The following is a 15,044-nucleotide window of genomic DNA, read 5'->3' on the forward strand; positions in this document are numbered from 1 at the left end:
TAGACAAGGGCTCTGGAACCAGTTCTCTCGAGAGGGGCTGGACTCTCTTCTACTCTGGCGTTGCCGGCAGTGAGAGGCGACGGGCTGGGGTGGCAATTCTTGTTGCCCCCCGGCTCAGAGCCTGCATGTTGGAGTTCAACCCAGTGGACGAGAGGGTAGCTTCCCTCCGCTTTCGGGTGGGGGAACGGGTCCTGACTGTGGTTTGCGCTTACGCGCCAAACCGCAGCTCAGAGTACCCACCCTTTTTGGATTCACTCGAGGGAGTACTTGAGAGTGCTCCCCCGGGTGATTCCCTCGTTCTACTGGGGGACTTCAACGCTCATGTTGGCAGCAACAGTGAAACCTGGAGAGGCGTGATTGGGAAGAATGGCTGCCCGGATCTGAACCTGAGTGGTGTTTTGTTATTGGACTTTTGTGCCCGTCACAGATTGTCCATAACGAACACCATGTTCAAACATAAGGGTGTCCATATGTGCACTTGGCACCAGGACACCCTAGACCGCAGTTCCATGATCGACTTTGTAGTTGTGTCGTCGGATTTGCGGCCTCATGTTTTGGACACTCGGGTGAAGAGAGGGGCGGAGCTTTCTACCGATCACCACCTGGTGGTGAGTTGGCTGCGATGGTGGGGGAGGATGCCGGACAGACCTGGCAGGCCCAAACGCATTGTGAGGGTTTGCTGGGAACGTCTGGCAGAGTCTCCTGTCAGAGAGAGTTTCAATTCCCACCTCCGGAAGAGCTTTGAACATGTCACGAGGGAGGTGCTGGACATTGAGTCCGAATGGACCATATTCCGCGCCTCTATTGTCGAGGCGGTTGATTGGAGCTGTGGCCGCAAGGTAGTTGGTGCCTGTCTTGGCGGTAATTCTAGAACCCGTTGGTGGACACCGGCGGTGAAGAATGCCGTCAAGCTGAAGAAGGAGTCCTATCGGGTTCTTTTGGCTCATAGGACTCCTGAGGCAGCGGACAGGTACCGACAGGCCAAGCGGTGTGCGGCTTCTGCGGTCGCGGAGGCAAAAACTCGGACATGGGAGGTGTTCGGGGAAGCTATGGAAAACGACTTCCGGACGGCTTCAAAGCGATTCTGGACCACCATCCGCCGCCTCAGGAAGGGGAAGCAGTGCACTATCAACACCGTGTACGGTGAGGATGGTGTTCTGCTGACCTCGACTGCGGATGTTGTGGATCGGTGGAGGGAATACTTCGAAGACCTCCTCAATCCCACCAACACGTCTTCCTATGAGGAAGCAGTGCCTGGGGAATCTGTGGTGGGATCTCCTATTTCTGGGGCTGAGGTTGCTGAGGTAGTTAAAAAGCTCCTCGGTGGCAAGGCCCCGGGGGTGGATGAGATCCGCCCGGAGTTCTTTAAGGCTCTGGATGCTGTGGGGCTGTCTTGGTTGACAAGACTCTGCAGCATCGCGTGGACATCGGGGGCGGTACCTCTGGATTGGCAGACCGGGGTGGTGGTTCCTCTCTTTAAGAAGGGGAACTGGATGGTATGTTCTAACTATCGTGGGATCACACTCCTCAGCCTTCCCGGTAAGGTCTATTCAGGTGTGCTGGAGAGGAGGCTACGCCGGATAGTCGAACCTCGGATTCAGGAGGAACAGTGTGGTTTTCGTCCTGGTCGTGGAACTGTGGACCAGCTCAATACTCTCGGCAGGGTCCTTGAGGGTGCATGGGAGTTTGCCCAACCAGTCTACATGTGTTTTGTGGACTTGGAGAAGGCATTCGACCGTGTCCCTCGGGAAGTCCTGTGGGGAGTGTTCAGAGAGTATGGGGTATCGGACTGTCTGATTGTGGCGGTCCGATCCCTGTATGATCAGTGCCAGAGTTTGGTCCGCATTGCCGGCAGTAAGTCAGACACGTTTCCAGTGAGGGTTGGACTCCGCCAAGGCTGCCCTTTGTCACCGATTCTGTTCATAACTTTTACGGACAGAATTTCTAGGCGCAGTCAAGGCGTTGAGGGGATCTGGTTTGGTGGCTGCAGGATTAGGTCTCTGCTTTTGCAGATGATGTGGTCCTGATGGCTTCATCTGGCCAGGATCTTCAGCTCTCGCTGGATCGGTTCGCAGCTGAGTGTGAAGCGACTGGGATGAGATACAGCACCTCCAAGTCCGAATCCATGGTTCTTGCCCGGAAAAGGGTGGAGTGCCATCTCCGGGTTGCGGAGGAGACCCTGCCCCAAGTGGAGGAGTTCAAGTACCTCGGAGTCTTGTTCACGAGTGAGGGAAGAGTGGATCGTGAGATCGACAGGCGGATCGGTGCAGCGTCTTCAGTAATGCGGACGCTGTATCGATCCGTTGTGGTGAAGAAGGAGCTGAGCCGGAAGGCAAAGCTCTCAATTTACCGGTCGATCTACGTTCCCATCCTCACCTATGGTCATGAGCTTTGGGTTATGACCGAAAGGACAAGATCACGGGTACAAGCGGCCGAAATGAGTTTCCTCCGCCGGGTGGCGGGGCTCTCCCTTAGAGATAGGGTGAGAAGCTCTGCCATCCGGGGGGAGCTCAAAGTAAAGCCGCTGCTCCTCCACATCGAGAGGAGCCAGATGAGGTGGTTCGGGCATCTGGTCAGGATGCCACCCGAACGCCTCCCTAGGGAGGTGTTTAGGGCACGTCCGACCGGTAGGAGGCCACGGGGAAGACCCAGGACACGTTGGGAAGACTATGTCTCCCGGCTGGCCTGGGAACGCCTCGGGATCCCCCGGGAGGAGCTGGACGAAGTGGCTGGGGAGAGGGAAGTATGGGCTTCCCTGCTTAAGCTGCTGCCCCCGCGACCCGACCTCGGATAAGCGGAAGAAGATGGATGGATGGATGGATGTTATAAAACGTTTAATATGTATAAATATTGATTGAGAAATAAGTTTTAGAGGCAAAAATCAAGTTTTTGGAAACTAGCTCTTTTACAGGACGAGCAGCCATTTTGGGGAATCCATATTTCCTATAAGTCACTTCGGGGCTTAAAGGCCTAATGAAATGAATTTTTTTTTATTTAAACAGGGATAGCAGATCCATTCTATGTGTCATACTTGATCATTTCGCAATATTGCCATATTTTTGCTGAAAGGATTTAGTATAGAACAACGACGATAAAGTTCGTAACTTTTGGTCTCTGATAAAAAAAAGCCTTGCCCCTACCGGAAGTAGCGTGACATAGTCAGTTGATCACCTCCTCATATTTTCCTATTGTTTTCAATGCAGCTAGAGCGATTCGGACCGAGAAAGCAACGATTACCCCATTAATTTGAGCGAGGATGAAAGATTCGTGGATGAAGAACGTTAGAGTGACGGACTAGAATATCTTTTTTCGCTCTGACCGTAACTTAGGTACAAGCTGGCTCATTGGATTCCACACTCTCTCCTTTTACTATTGTGGATCACGGATTTGTATTTTAAACCACCTCGGATACTATATCCTCTTGAAAATGAGAGTCGAGAAGGCGAAATGGACATTCACAGTGACTTTTATCTCCACGACAATACATCGACGAAACACTTTAACTACAGAGCTAACGTGATAGCATCGTGCTTAACTGCATATAGAAACTAAATAAATAAATCCCTGACTGGAAGGATAGACAGAAGATCAACAATACTATTAAACCATGGACATGTAAATACACGGTTAATGCTGTTGCTAACGACGCCATTGAAGCTAACTTAGCTAGGGAGCTAACGTGATAGCATCGGGCTCAAATGCAGATAGAAACAAAATACATAAACCCCTGACTGGAAGGATAGACAGAAAATCAACAATACTATTAAACCATGAACATGTAAATACACGGTTAATGCTTTCCAGCTTGGCAAAGCTTAAAAATGCTGTTGCTAACGACGCCATTGAAGCTAACTTAGTATAACGGGACCTCACAGAGCTATGATAAAAACATTAGCGCTCCACCTACGCCAGCCAGTCCTGCTCATCAACACCCGTGCTCACCTGCGTTCCAGCGATCGACGGAAGGGCGAAGGACTTCACCACGATCATCCGTGCGGTCGGTGGCTAGCGTCGGCTAGCGCGTCTGCTATCCAAGTAAGTCCTCCTGGTTGTGTTGCTACAGCCAGCCGCTAGTACACCGATCCCACCTACAACTTTCTTCTTTGCAGTCTCCATTGTTCATTAAAAAATTTGCAAAAGATTCACCAACGCAGATGTCCAGAATACTGTGGAATTATGAGATGAAAACAGAGCTATTTTGTATTGGATTCAATGGGGTACCGATACTTCTGTTTCACTGGCTAAGTCACACGCATACGTCATCATCCAAAGGCGTTTTCAACCGGAAGTTTAGCGGGAAATTTAAAATTGCACTTTATAAGTTAACCCGGCCGTATTGGCATGTGTTGCAATGTTAAGATTTCATCATTGATATATAAACTATCAGACTGCGTGGTCGGTAGTAGTGGGTTTCAGTAGGCCTTTAATGATGACTTGAAAACTGTATTGTGGTTAGAGTGTCCGCCTTGATCGGTAGATTGTGAGTTCAAACCCCGGCCGAGTCATACCAAAGACTATAAAAATGGGACCCATTACCTCCCTGCTTGACACTCAGCATCAAGGGTTAGAATCGGGGGTTGAATCAGCAAAAATGATTCCCGGGCGCGGCCACCGCTGTTGCTCACTGCTCCCCTCACCTCCCAGGGGGTGATCAAGGGTGATGGGTCAAATGCAGAGAATAATTTCGCCACACCTAGTGTGTGTGTGACAGTCATTGCTACTTTAACTTTAACTTTAAAACCATTTTGGCTCATTTGACATGTCACTGACATGCGTCTTTTTATCACCATCAATATTTGGTTTTGTTGTCAGGGGCGACGAGAGACATCGGCTCAGCCCTCACCAGAATGTGCATGAGGCACCGCAGCATCGAGGCCAGACTCCGCCAGTTCTCCACGTAAGTGTGTGTGTGGAACAGGTGTAGCCTCCCCCCCGTGATCTCCATGGCAACCCCAGCCCCCCTCCTCCTCTGCCTCGCCTCCATCTCGTTCTGCGGTGATTCAACTTGAATGTTTTATGCAGGCTGTTTGTGGACTGCCTGATCAACCCCCTCCAGGAGCAGATGGAGGAGTGGAAAAGAGTCGCCAACACCCTGGACAAGGACCACGCCAAAGGTCCAAACGCACGCTGCAGCGACTTCCTCTTTCCACTCGGTGGCGCTTTACGTGCACTTCCTATTGGCCCCGCATTCATTCCATGTGTGTGTGCGTGTGTGACAGAGTACAAGAAGGCTCGCCAGGAGATCAAGAAGAGGTCGTCGGACACACTGAAGCTTCAGAAGAAGGCAAAGAAAGGTCAGGTGACATAGAAGAATTGTCGTCACGTTTCAGATTTTAAAAAAAAATGATGTTCTGTTTATCTGGTGCACTTCTGACGGTGTCGGGTCTCTTCTGACTTTATCTGCAGCGGATGTATTTGGTAAGTTTCTTTTTTTCCCCCCGAGTTCTTGGTTGTGACGGTTCTGGTGATTCTGGTCCCCTCCATGCCGTTGTTGAGCAAAGGTTCTGTACACAATATGCACTTAGGGGTGTACCGTTACAACTCTTTTACTCCGATACGATGTTGATCCGTTACTGATATTAACCCGATACAATAATCAATCATAGCACGTACTCTTATCATTTTGTAGTGTGGCATTTTAGAAAAAGCTTGATCAAGTGGAATTAGACAGGGAACAATGTTAGATATGAAAAACATTAACCTTATGACAGGTGATAATATGTTCTTGGCGACACCTAGTGACCACAATAATTCACAAAGTTAAGCTCATGACGCAGTAAATCAAATGATGCAGACACGTATGTTACTGGATACTTTCTGAAACGCTTCTGCCTTGGAGACTTTGTATGTGTAAGTAATTGGTAACTAGAATATTTGATGCCCTGCGATCAGGTGGCGACTTGTCCAGGGTGTACTATGCCTTCCGCCTGAGTGCTGCTGACCCCACAACCCCAAGAGGGACAATCGGTAGAAAATGGATGGATGGATATTTGATACTTGTCGATAATGACAAATGTGCTATTTTGGACTGCAATATTTTTTAATTAAGGACTTATTGTCGGGGACGGCGTGGCGCGGTTGGGAGTGGCAGTGCCAGCAACCTGAGGGTTCCTGGTTTAATCCCCATCTTCTACCAACTGTCCGTTGTGTCCTTGAGCAAGACACTTCACCCTTGCTCCTGATGGGTCATGGTTAAGGCCTTGCATAGCAGCTCCCGCCATCAGTGTGTGTGTGAATGGGTGAATGTGGAAATAGTGTCAAAGCGCCTTGAGTACCATTAAGGTAGAAAAGCGCTATAAAAGTATAACCCATTCATTGTCAGGAAGAGTCCTCCCAGACTATTTTATTCTCAGGCTGTCCGAATAAAGACTAGAATTAAAGATGACTAGTTTATTCTATACAAAGGAGTAAGTACAAACAATAATAATACCAGCGTTGGAGAGAGGACAGAGCCGCATTCTCTGAAAATGGTCGCTCTCCAGATATGCCTTTGTCTGTCTTGCTGAGATCAAAACCGAAAGTTAACCTGGCGTATGTGTTGGGCACACACACACATTCCTGTCCACTGTCTCTCTCCGCACCTGGGGTACATTCTAACGCCATTAAAACTGGAGGGCATAAAATGGGTTTGTGTATGTAGATAAGAAACAAGGTGATATTTTCTTTTTTGTATCTTCTTTGAGCAAAACAAAGGTCAAAGGAGTGAGAATTTTCCCTTAACAGACACTTATTATGTATGTCTAGCTTGTGTGCTATTGTGTGCTTAGCTGTTGTGTAGCTGCCAACGATAGTAGCCTCTACACCTTATGTTTACCTTTTGTAAATGAAAAGATCAAGATTTTGATTGTAACTAGCTGTCCAGCTTTGCACAAGTAAACACTCTGCTTGTATATAAGATTTTAGCTGATATCATCCGATGCATGATGATACCGGACCGATATCAATAACGGATCTGGACACCGCTACTCACTGACGTTCTTCTGATGAGGCTGGCAAGTCCAATTGTGCGTGTCGCGTGAAGTTCTGGCAAAGTTAAATGTCTGTGGCGGGTTTGTACTCCTCCTGTACTTGTTTGTCTGCATTCCTCTGGGCTCTGACTAACGTCTGGAAGCCATCGAGTGTTGGCTGCTTCCCTGAACACATGTTTTTTACTGCCGGTCCTCTCTAACCATGTCAGTACTTTGTGCCACCGCTGCTGTTGGTGCACGACATCCAGCAGATGGTGCTGTTATCGCGTTTTAAATGATGCATTTTATATAGAATACAGAGTAGTGGCATAGGATTGCAAAGTGATTTTTCTGCTAGAACGCAGTGATATTCCATTCTGGTTCCGCGCCGTAAGGTTTTGCCCAAAAAAAGTCCCTGTTCTTGTCTATGTGCGCGTACAGGCCGCGGAGACCTCCAGCCGCAGTTGGACAGCGCCAAGCAGGACGTCAGCGACAAGTACCTCCTGCTGGAAGACGCGGAGAAGCAGGCGGTGAGGAGAGCGCTGGTGGAGGAGAGGGGTCGCTTCTGCTGCTTGGTGTCCATGCTGCGGCCCGTCGTGGTCAGTTTGACGCATTCACACTCTGTCGTGAAGGCGACTCGACTCATGTGTGTGTGTGTGTGTCAGGAGGAAGAGATGTCCATGCTTGGAGAGATCACTCACCTTCAGACTCTGACTGACGACCTGAAGATGTTAACCATGGACCCCCACAAGCTGCCCCCTTCCAGCGAGCAGGTACATCGTCTCTCTTCTTCTTCTACCTGCTCACCTTCTTTCCTCCCTCACTTTCTCTGCTTCCTTCCGTCACAGGTGATTGTTGACCTTAAAGCCTCAGAGTGCACATGGTCCTATCAGACTCCGCCCTCTTCCCCGAGCACCACCGTGTCCAGGAAGTCCAGCATGTGCAGGTTGGTCATCCTGCCCAACTAACCCACTTTTTTGCATGGGATCTGCTGCCCCCTGCTGGAGTTCGCCTCCTCCCCCACCCGCCTGGTTGATTTCTGACAACCTTCTCTCCTCCCGCCCCACAGCAGCCTGAACAGCGTCAACAGCAGCGACTCCCGCTCCAGCGGCTCCCACTGCCACTCCCCCACCTCCCACTTCCGTTACCGCTCGTCCTCGTCCTCGGCGCTCCCGCTGCAGACGCCCGCCCGCCTGTCTTCGGTCTCCTCTCACGACTCCGGCTTCATCTCCCAGGATGCCTCCCAGTCCAAATCTCCCTCCCCCATGCCTCCGGAGCAGTTACAGGTGAGGAACGGACAACATAGAACCTGATGTTAGTTACCACAAAAAATATTTTGTTCTGCCCCTCCCTCATCCAATCATATTTTAGCTGTCAAACGGTTTTGACCATCACGCTGCCTCCTGGCTGTATGGTGTAGTACTACAGGACACCCCCCTCCACCTGCCCTATTTCACCTCCACCGCCGCCTCACCCATGTCCCCGCCCTCCTCTTCGTCTGTGTCTCGCGTCCGGTGCTCCTCCATGATCTCATCATCTAGAGTCCCATCCTGGAAGGTTCGACCTCCCCCTCTCCTGGCGCCTCTCATTTGTTTCTTCTCATCTGTTAAGCATCTTCTCCTCAAAGCCGTAAAGTGTCAGTAGTGCTTAGCATCAGCGCTGACGTCTGCACCGACTTGTCCCCACAGGACTGGTCCAAGCCGGGCCCCTATGACCAGCATGTGCTCAGCACCTTGAAGCGGAGCAAGGAGAGACGGGAAGTGGGTGCTGATGTCACCACTCCAGGGGAAGAGCTACAAGGAGTCAAAGGAAGCCCCTCTCTCACATCACCAAAGGTTAGGAATCCAACATCATTAGAGTAGACTGCATTATACTAATGTGGGTGTGCATGTAGGAGGACAGGGCGGCGCATGAGGAGCTAGCTAAGGCGCTGGCCCGCAGTCTCCACCTGGACTTCCATGGCTCCAGCAGGGACTCCCTGCAGGGCTCCAGCGGCTACAGCAGTCAGACCAACACACCGTGCTGCTCCGAGGACGCCGCCCCCTCGCAAGGTGTGAATCGCTGATCTGTGTTCAAAAATAAAATGCCTTAGATTATACTAACCAGCGGTAGGACTTCCTGTCTTCTCGTCAGACTGCGACTACTTCTCGGTGGGGGCAGATCAGGAGGCCGACCAGCAGAATGCCGACTTGGAAAAGGCCCTCGGTGTCCCGCGGCCCGGAGATGGCGGTCCATCGTGCCGCCGCATGTTCCAGTCCAAACGTACCGCGTCCACCTGCGTGCCCCCCAGCATCTCTGCGGTCATCCCGCCAGGGGTGGCGACCATTCGTCGAACGCCATCCTCCAAGCCCAACCTCAGACGTCCGTCGCAGGGCCTCTCTTTGGGGCCCATCCCCATCAAGCCCCCAATGGTCCCGGTCAAGACCCCCACTGTGCCGGAGCATTCCGGGTTCCCCAGCAGCAGGCCGTCAGAGGACGGAGGCACCCCACGTACACCCCTTAGCCCCCCAAAGACCCCCCTCTCGTCAGGGAGCAGCGGACCATTTTCCCCTCACTTGGATCTTTGGGATTTGCGGCACCGGGGCGGGGGATCCAACCCACCTACGCCACCGCCGCAGACAGGACGGTGCTCCGAGATGGAGCGGCGTCCTCTCCCGGAGCTGCTTGAGGAGAGCGAACACGTTGAAGGCGTGGAAGATTTCCTGGTGGCGATCCGGCGCGGTGTCAAGCTGAAGAAAACCAAAACGAACGACCGCTCGGCACCGAGGGTCTACTGAAGCCCCGTCTGATGGCGGCCATTTTGCTGTACAAATAGTTTAGGAGCAAACAAAGCGACACACAATAACACTTTTGAATATGCTGCAGCTGTTCCTGTCGGTGCACTGAGGACAAATCGAGTCACATATTTTTCCTGTTTGCGATGCCGACTGAAGCACTTCTCCCTTTAAGAGGATGAGTCGGACATGTTGGTTCCGCTCTGAGGATCGTTACCTGTTTGTGCCAAACGTGAGCAAAGTGTGCCTCACACGAGTCGTGTGGCTCAAATGCGTCAATCACTCTTTGAATGTTTTCTTTTGCACGCTCCCGCTTCAAGTGCCAAAAGCGCCGATACTTGGTCGTATTTTTATGAGTTTGGCCTCGAAAGACTTCAAGCTAAAAGTGTTTGTACAATTAAGAAGCGCTAGCATGTTGTTGCTCTTTGTACAGCCACCAAGCAGGATGTTGTACAAAAACATTTCCAGTGTTTCAATGTCATCTGCACTCTGACTTACTATTGTTTGTACGTTCATTTGCTCCCAGTATGTCAATTACTATAAATCAAATCAGATGCAATATGATGATATATTATTAGTAAGAGGCTGTTGGGGAAACACTGACATGAGACTAAATGGCCCTAAAAGTCCATCCATGTTCTACCGCTTGTCCCTCTCAGGGTCGCGGGGGGTGCTGGAGCCTATCTCAGCTGCATTTTGGCGGAAGGCGGGGTACACCCAGGACAAATCGCCACCTCATTGCAGGGCAAACACAGATAGTCATAAAATGCAAATATTTAGCTGACATAACACCCTCTGGTGGACATGTATGGAGGCAGTTTCTGTATGCTGGATAACGACAATGAAGAATGCACAGCTAGCATAGCATTTAGAATATTTTGTGTTTTTTGTGCGATACGTCATTGTTTATTTGATGCTTTTCTCTTGTTTATAGTGTCCAGTAAGTGCATATCGTCTCCTAACAGGCTTCTGTGGTCATTGACCCACAAGAAGAAATTGTGGTTTATGACATTTGAAAATTGATGGTTCTTTCACAAATGTACTTTTCCAGCGAGACTCGCATACTTAAAACCTTAAAGATGCAGGTGGATTAATGCTGCTAAAACCAATTCAATGCCGTAGGTCAACAAATGCGAGGCCAGTGTTTCTCAAGTAGTGGAGAGCAGCAGGGGATAGTCTAATTAATTACTCTCTAATATTCATGTTAGCCTGCGTCTTGGTGGCAGCAGTGCTTCATCTAATCAACAAGCTCTTATACAGGAAGTCTTGAACATAGCTAGCGAAGAAGTTTGTGACGGGAATGAAAAGAAAAAAGGCATAAAACTAACTCACATTGCCCTGTAAAGATTAATAAAAAGAATAAAGTTCTCAGTAATAAGTCAATTCAGGGGGGTCATGACAGGAAATAATTGAGAGCCAGCAGGCACAAGACATTGATACATTGATTGTGGCGAAGTTGGTAGAGTGGCCGTGCCAGCAATCGGAGGGTTGCTGGTTACTGGGGTTCAATCCCCACCTTCTACCATCTTAGTCACGTCCGTTGTGTCCTTGGGCAAGACACTTCACCCTTGCTCCTGATGGGTGCTGGTAGCGCCTTGCATGGCAGCTCCCTCCATCAGTGTGTGAATGTGTGTGTGAATGGGTGAATGTGGAAATACTGTCAAAGCGCTTTGAGTACCTTTAAGGTAGAAAAGCGCTATACAAGTATAACCCATTTATCATTATCATTATACGGACATGTCCTCTAAAACTGACTTCAAAACAACGTTGCAAAATAATTGTATTTGTATATTGAGACATTGACAACATTGCATCGACCTTGTTGGTTGGGAAATTACCAAATTTCAATGTTCAAATCAACGATACAACCTGACTTTGTATAAACGTTGTTAAAAGGTATGTTGTTTCAACGTTGTATTTATGTTGTAAAATATTTGTTGAAAAATGACCAAAATTCAATGGTCTAAATAACGTCCGAACCCGACATTGGACAAACGTCGTCAAAAAGCATATTTTTCCAAGGTCAGAACCTAAACCCAACAAGTTATCAACGTTGTTTACATTTCTTGTGCCTGCTGGGGAAGCACTGAGCTAAGCCAGGGGTTCTTAACTTTGTTGAACTCAGAGCTCTACTTTTCCACTAGAGGGCGTTCTGGTCCCACACAAATATTAACACTGAATTTGTAATCTTACTCTTAATTTTAATCCTATTCAATAATTAGATTTTACCTTTTTACAGTTTAACATGACATGAAACCATGTGTTATTCACACAGATTATTATCAAGGCTAAGTAAGGTTAGGCTGACAACAAAAAATGCTTATCAGATATAATGCAAACGAAGGGACTCATAAAAACTGATGAAAAATACATTTACATACAATTTTAACTAAAATGATCAATGATTCTAATATTAATGTGTTTCTTAAATAAACTAATAAACTGTCACTAAAAAATACACCACTTTATTCATAATTTTTGCGCTAAAGAAACTGCTCTGTGACTTTAGCTCCAGACTTCTTCTGTGTGTCTGATCTTGTCATTACTGCCAAAAGTGGTGGAAAAGTGTATCAAAACTGAGAACCACTGTGGTCCGTAGAAACAGATAATTTTTGGCGGCCCTCTAGGGGGTGCTCCTGTCTTATGGTTAAGAAACACTGTGCTAAGCTATCTGAACAAAATATTTAGCTTTGTGTTATAGGTGAGAGAGCAAAGTAGCGTTACATCAAACATATAAAGTAAATAACTAGATTTGTTTTTAGAATATGTTGAGGGCTAATAATAAAAACAAGCTGATGGCTGTGACCTAATTATTTGAGTTATAGCTCAGCAACATCAATTATTGGAACGATGTCTTTTAAAAGTGCTACAAACGTAGACTATGACCTTCTTGACCCTTGTTAATCGTTGCAAACTAACTTGTGTTAGCGTTACCAGCTAATCTACACAACTGTTTCTGGGACGCTGTTGATATGTTGTATGTATTCACTCTCATGTTGAGGTGCATTTCTTTGGAGCTTTGAGAATACATTACATGACAAGTGTTGTCCTTTTTTTTTTGCTCAAGAACATTTAGTACTGTTTCTGCTGGACCAAAAGACATTTTAGGTGTGCAGCTGGTTCTTGTTTTACTAGAAAGTGGGATAGCAGTTTGATGGCTGAATGATCACTCTACTCTGTCATGTGGCTGATGCACTGAGCAGATGAAGCCCAATGGCGGCCAGAAATAAATGACACTTGTCCAATCCGGCGTGTGATTGCGGTTTGTCGGTGATCTCCAGCAAGTTTCCAAGCAGCGGCTTGCTGTCTTAGAGTTTAACGGAGAAGGTAGTAGAATCCCCAGCCCAACACAAGCCCAGCAGTTAAGACCAGAGCGAGATTGATCTCGGAGCACCTGCAGTATAGTTTCCATGCGGGCGATGGCTCCGCCAGCCGGTCCACCTTGTTGGAGATGGCGCGGATGCGGGCTCCGATCTCGCGCAGGCTCTGTCGCAGGTCGTCCAGGTCCATTTGGGTCTGCCTCCTGATCTCCGGGATCATTTGGTAGAGAGTCACGTTGACCTGCTGGCGGTTCCTGGTGACCTCAAACAGGTATGGTGTAGTAAAGTGACAGTAAGCTGATGGCTGTGACCTAATTATTTGAGTTATAGCTCAGCAACATCAATTAGTGGAACGATGTGTTTTAAAAGTGCTACAAACGTAGACTATGACCTTCTTGACCGTTGTTAATCGTCGCAAACTAACTTGTGTTAGCGTTACGAGCTAATCTACACAACTGTTTCTGGGACGCTGTTGATATGTTGTATGTATTCACTCTCATGTTGAGGTGCATTTCTTTGGAGCTTTGAGAATACATTTACATGACAAGTGTTGTCCTTTTTTTTTTGCTCAAGAACATTTAGTACTGTTTCTGCTGGACCAAAATACATTTTAGATGTGCAGCTGGTTCTTGTTTTACTAGAAAGTGGGATAGCAGTTTGATGGCTGAATGATCACTCTACTCTGTCATGTGGCTGATGCATTGAGCAGATAAAGCCCAATGGCGGCCAGAAATAAATGACACTTGTCCAATCCGGCGTGTGATTGCGGTTTGTCTGTGATCTCCAGCAAGTTTCCAAGCAGCGGCTTGCTGTCTTAGAGTTTAAAGGAGAAGGTAGTAGAATCCCCAGCCCAACACAAGCCCAGCAGTTAAGACCAGAGCGAGATTGATCTCGGAGCAGTTGCAGTATAGTTTCCATGCGGGCGATGGCTCCGCCAGCCGGTCCACCTTGTTGGAGATGGCGCGGATGCGGGCTCCGATCTCGCGCAGGCTCTGTCGCAGGTCGTCCAGGTCCATTTGGGTCTGCCTCCTGATCTCCAGGATCATTTGGTAGAGAGTCACGTTGACCTGCTGGCGGTTCCTGGTGACCTCAAACAGGTATGGTGTAGTAAAGTGACAGTAAGCTGATGGCTGTGGCCTAATTATTTGAGTTATAGCTCAGCAACATCAATTAGTGGAACGATGTGTTTTAAAAGTGCTACAAACGTAGACTATGACCTTCTTGACCGTTGTTAATCGTCGCAAACTAACTTGTGTTAGCGTTACGAGCTAATCTACACAACTGTTTCTGGGACGCTGTTGATATGTTGTATGCATTCACTCACACGTTGAGGTGCATTTCTTTGGAGCTTTGAGAATACATTACATGACAAGTGTTGTCCTTTTTTTTTTGCTCAAGAACATTTAGTACTGTTTCTGCTGGACCAAAAGACATTTTAGATGTGCAGCTGGTTCTTGTTTTACTAGAAAGTGGGATAGCAGTTTGATGGCTGAATGATCACTCTACTCTGTCATGTGGCTGATGCATTGAGCAGATGAAGCCCAATGGCGGACAGAAATAAATGACACTTGTCCAATCCGGCGTGTGATTGCGGTTTGTCTGTGATCTCCAGCAAGTTTCCAAGCAGCGGCTTGCTGTCTTAGAGTTTAAAGGAGAAGGTAGTAGAATCCCCAGCCCAACACAAGCCCAGCAGTTAAGACCAGAGCGAGATTGATCTCGGAGCAGTTGCAGTATAGTTTCCATGCGGGCGATGGCTCCGCCAGCCGGTCCACCTTGTTGGAGATGGCGCGGATGCGGGCTCCGATCTCGCGCAGGCTCTGTCGCAGGTCGTCCAGGTCCATTTGGGTCTGCCTCCTGATCTCCAGGATCATTTGGTAGAGAGTCACGTTGACCTGCTGGCGGTTCCTGGTGACCTCAAACATCTCGCGGCGGAAGGCCTCGATGTCGAGTGAGGCGACTTCCATCCTCCAGAAGCGTTTTAGGGCGGGGCCTAAGGGAAGAGG

The 15,044-nt window shown here is 48.5% G+C and overlaps 1 protein-coding gene across 3 annotated transcripts in view; it reads left to right on the top strand.

The window, feature by feature from the left end:
- The window catches only part of LOC133650332 (protein MTSS 1-like), a 56,515-nt gene extending 41,619 nt beyond the window's left edge, over positions 1 to 14,896 (top strand). Inside the window, exons 4-15 of one of the 3 annotated variants that reach the window (XM_062047457.1) lie at positions 4,813 to 4,897; positions 5,023 to 5,114; positions 5,220 to 5,294; positions 5,407 to 5,418; positions 7,389 to 7,546; positions 7,613 to 7,720; positions 7,796 to 7,893; positions 8,017 to 8,233; positions 8,319 to 8,504; positions 8,636 to 8,782; positions 8,842 to 8,998; positions 9,081 to 14,896. In XM_062047457.1, the coding sequence (XP_061903441.1) occupies positions 4,813 to 4,897; positions 5,023 to 5,114; positions 5,220 to 5,294; positions 5,407 to 5,418; positions 7,389 to 7,546; positions 7,613 to 7,720; positions 7,796 to 7,893; positions 8,017 to 8,233; positions 8,319 to 8,504; positions 8,636 to 8,782; positions 8,842 to 8,998; positions 9,081 to 9,724 (1,979 nt within the window). In that variant the 3' untranslated portion in view covers positions 9,725 to 14,896. The remainder of the gene's footprint in view (positions 1 to 4,812; positions 4,898 to 5,022; positions 5,115 to 5,219; positions 5,295 to 5,406; positions 5,419 to 7,388; positions 7,547 to 7,612; positions 7,721 to 7,795; positions 7,894 to 8,016; positions 8,234 to 8,318; positions 8,505 to 8,635; positions 8,783 to 8,841; positions 8,999 to 9,080) is intronic. The other 2 variants (XM_062047458.1, XM_062047459.1) reach the window with 2 other exon arrangements.
- The last annotated feature ends 148 nt before the right edge of the window (positions 14,897 to 15,044 follow it).

Source organism: Entelurus aequoreus, linkage group LG05 (genome assembly GCF_033978785.1).
Source record: "Entelurus aequoreus isolate RoL-2023_Sb linkage group LG05, RoL_Eaeq_v1.1, whole genome shotgun sequence".
Lineage (NCBI taxonomy): Eukaryota > Metazoa > Chordata > Actinopteri > Syngnathiformes > Syngnathidae > Entelurus > Entelurus aequoreus.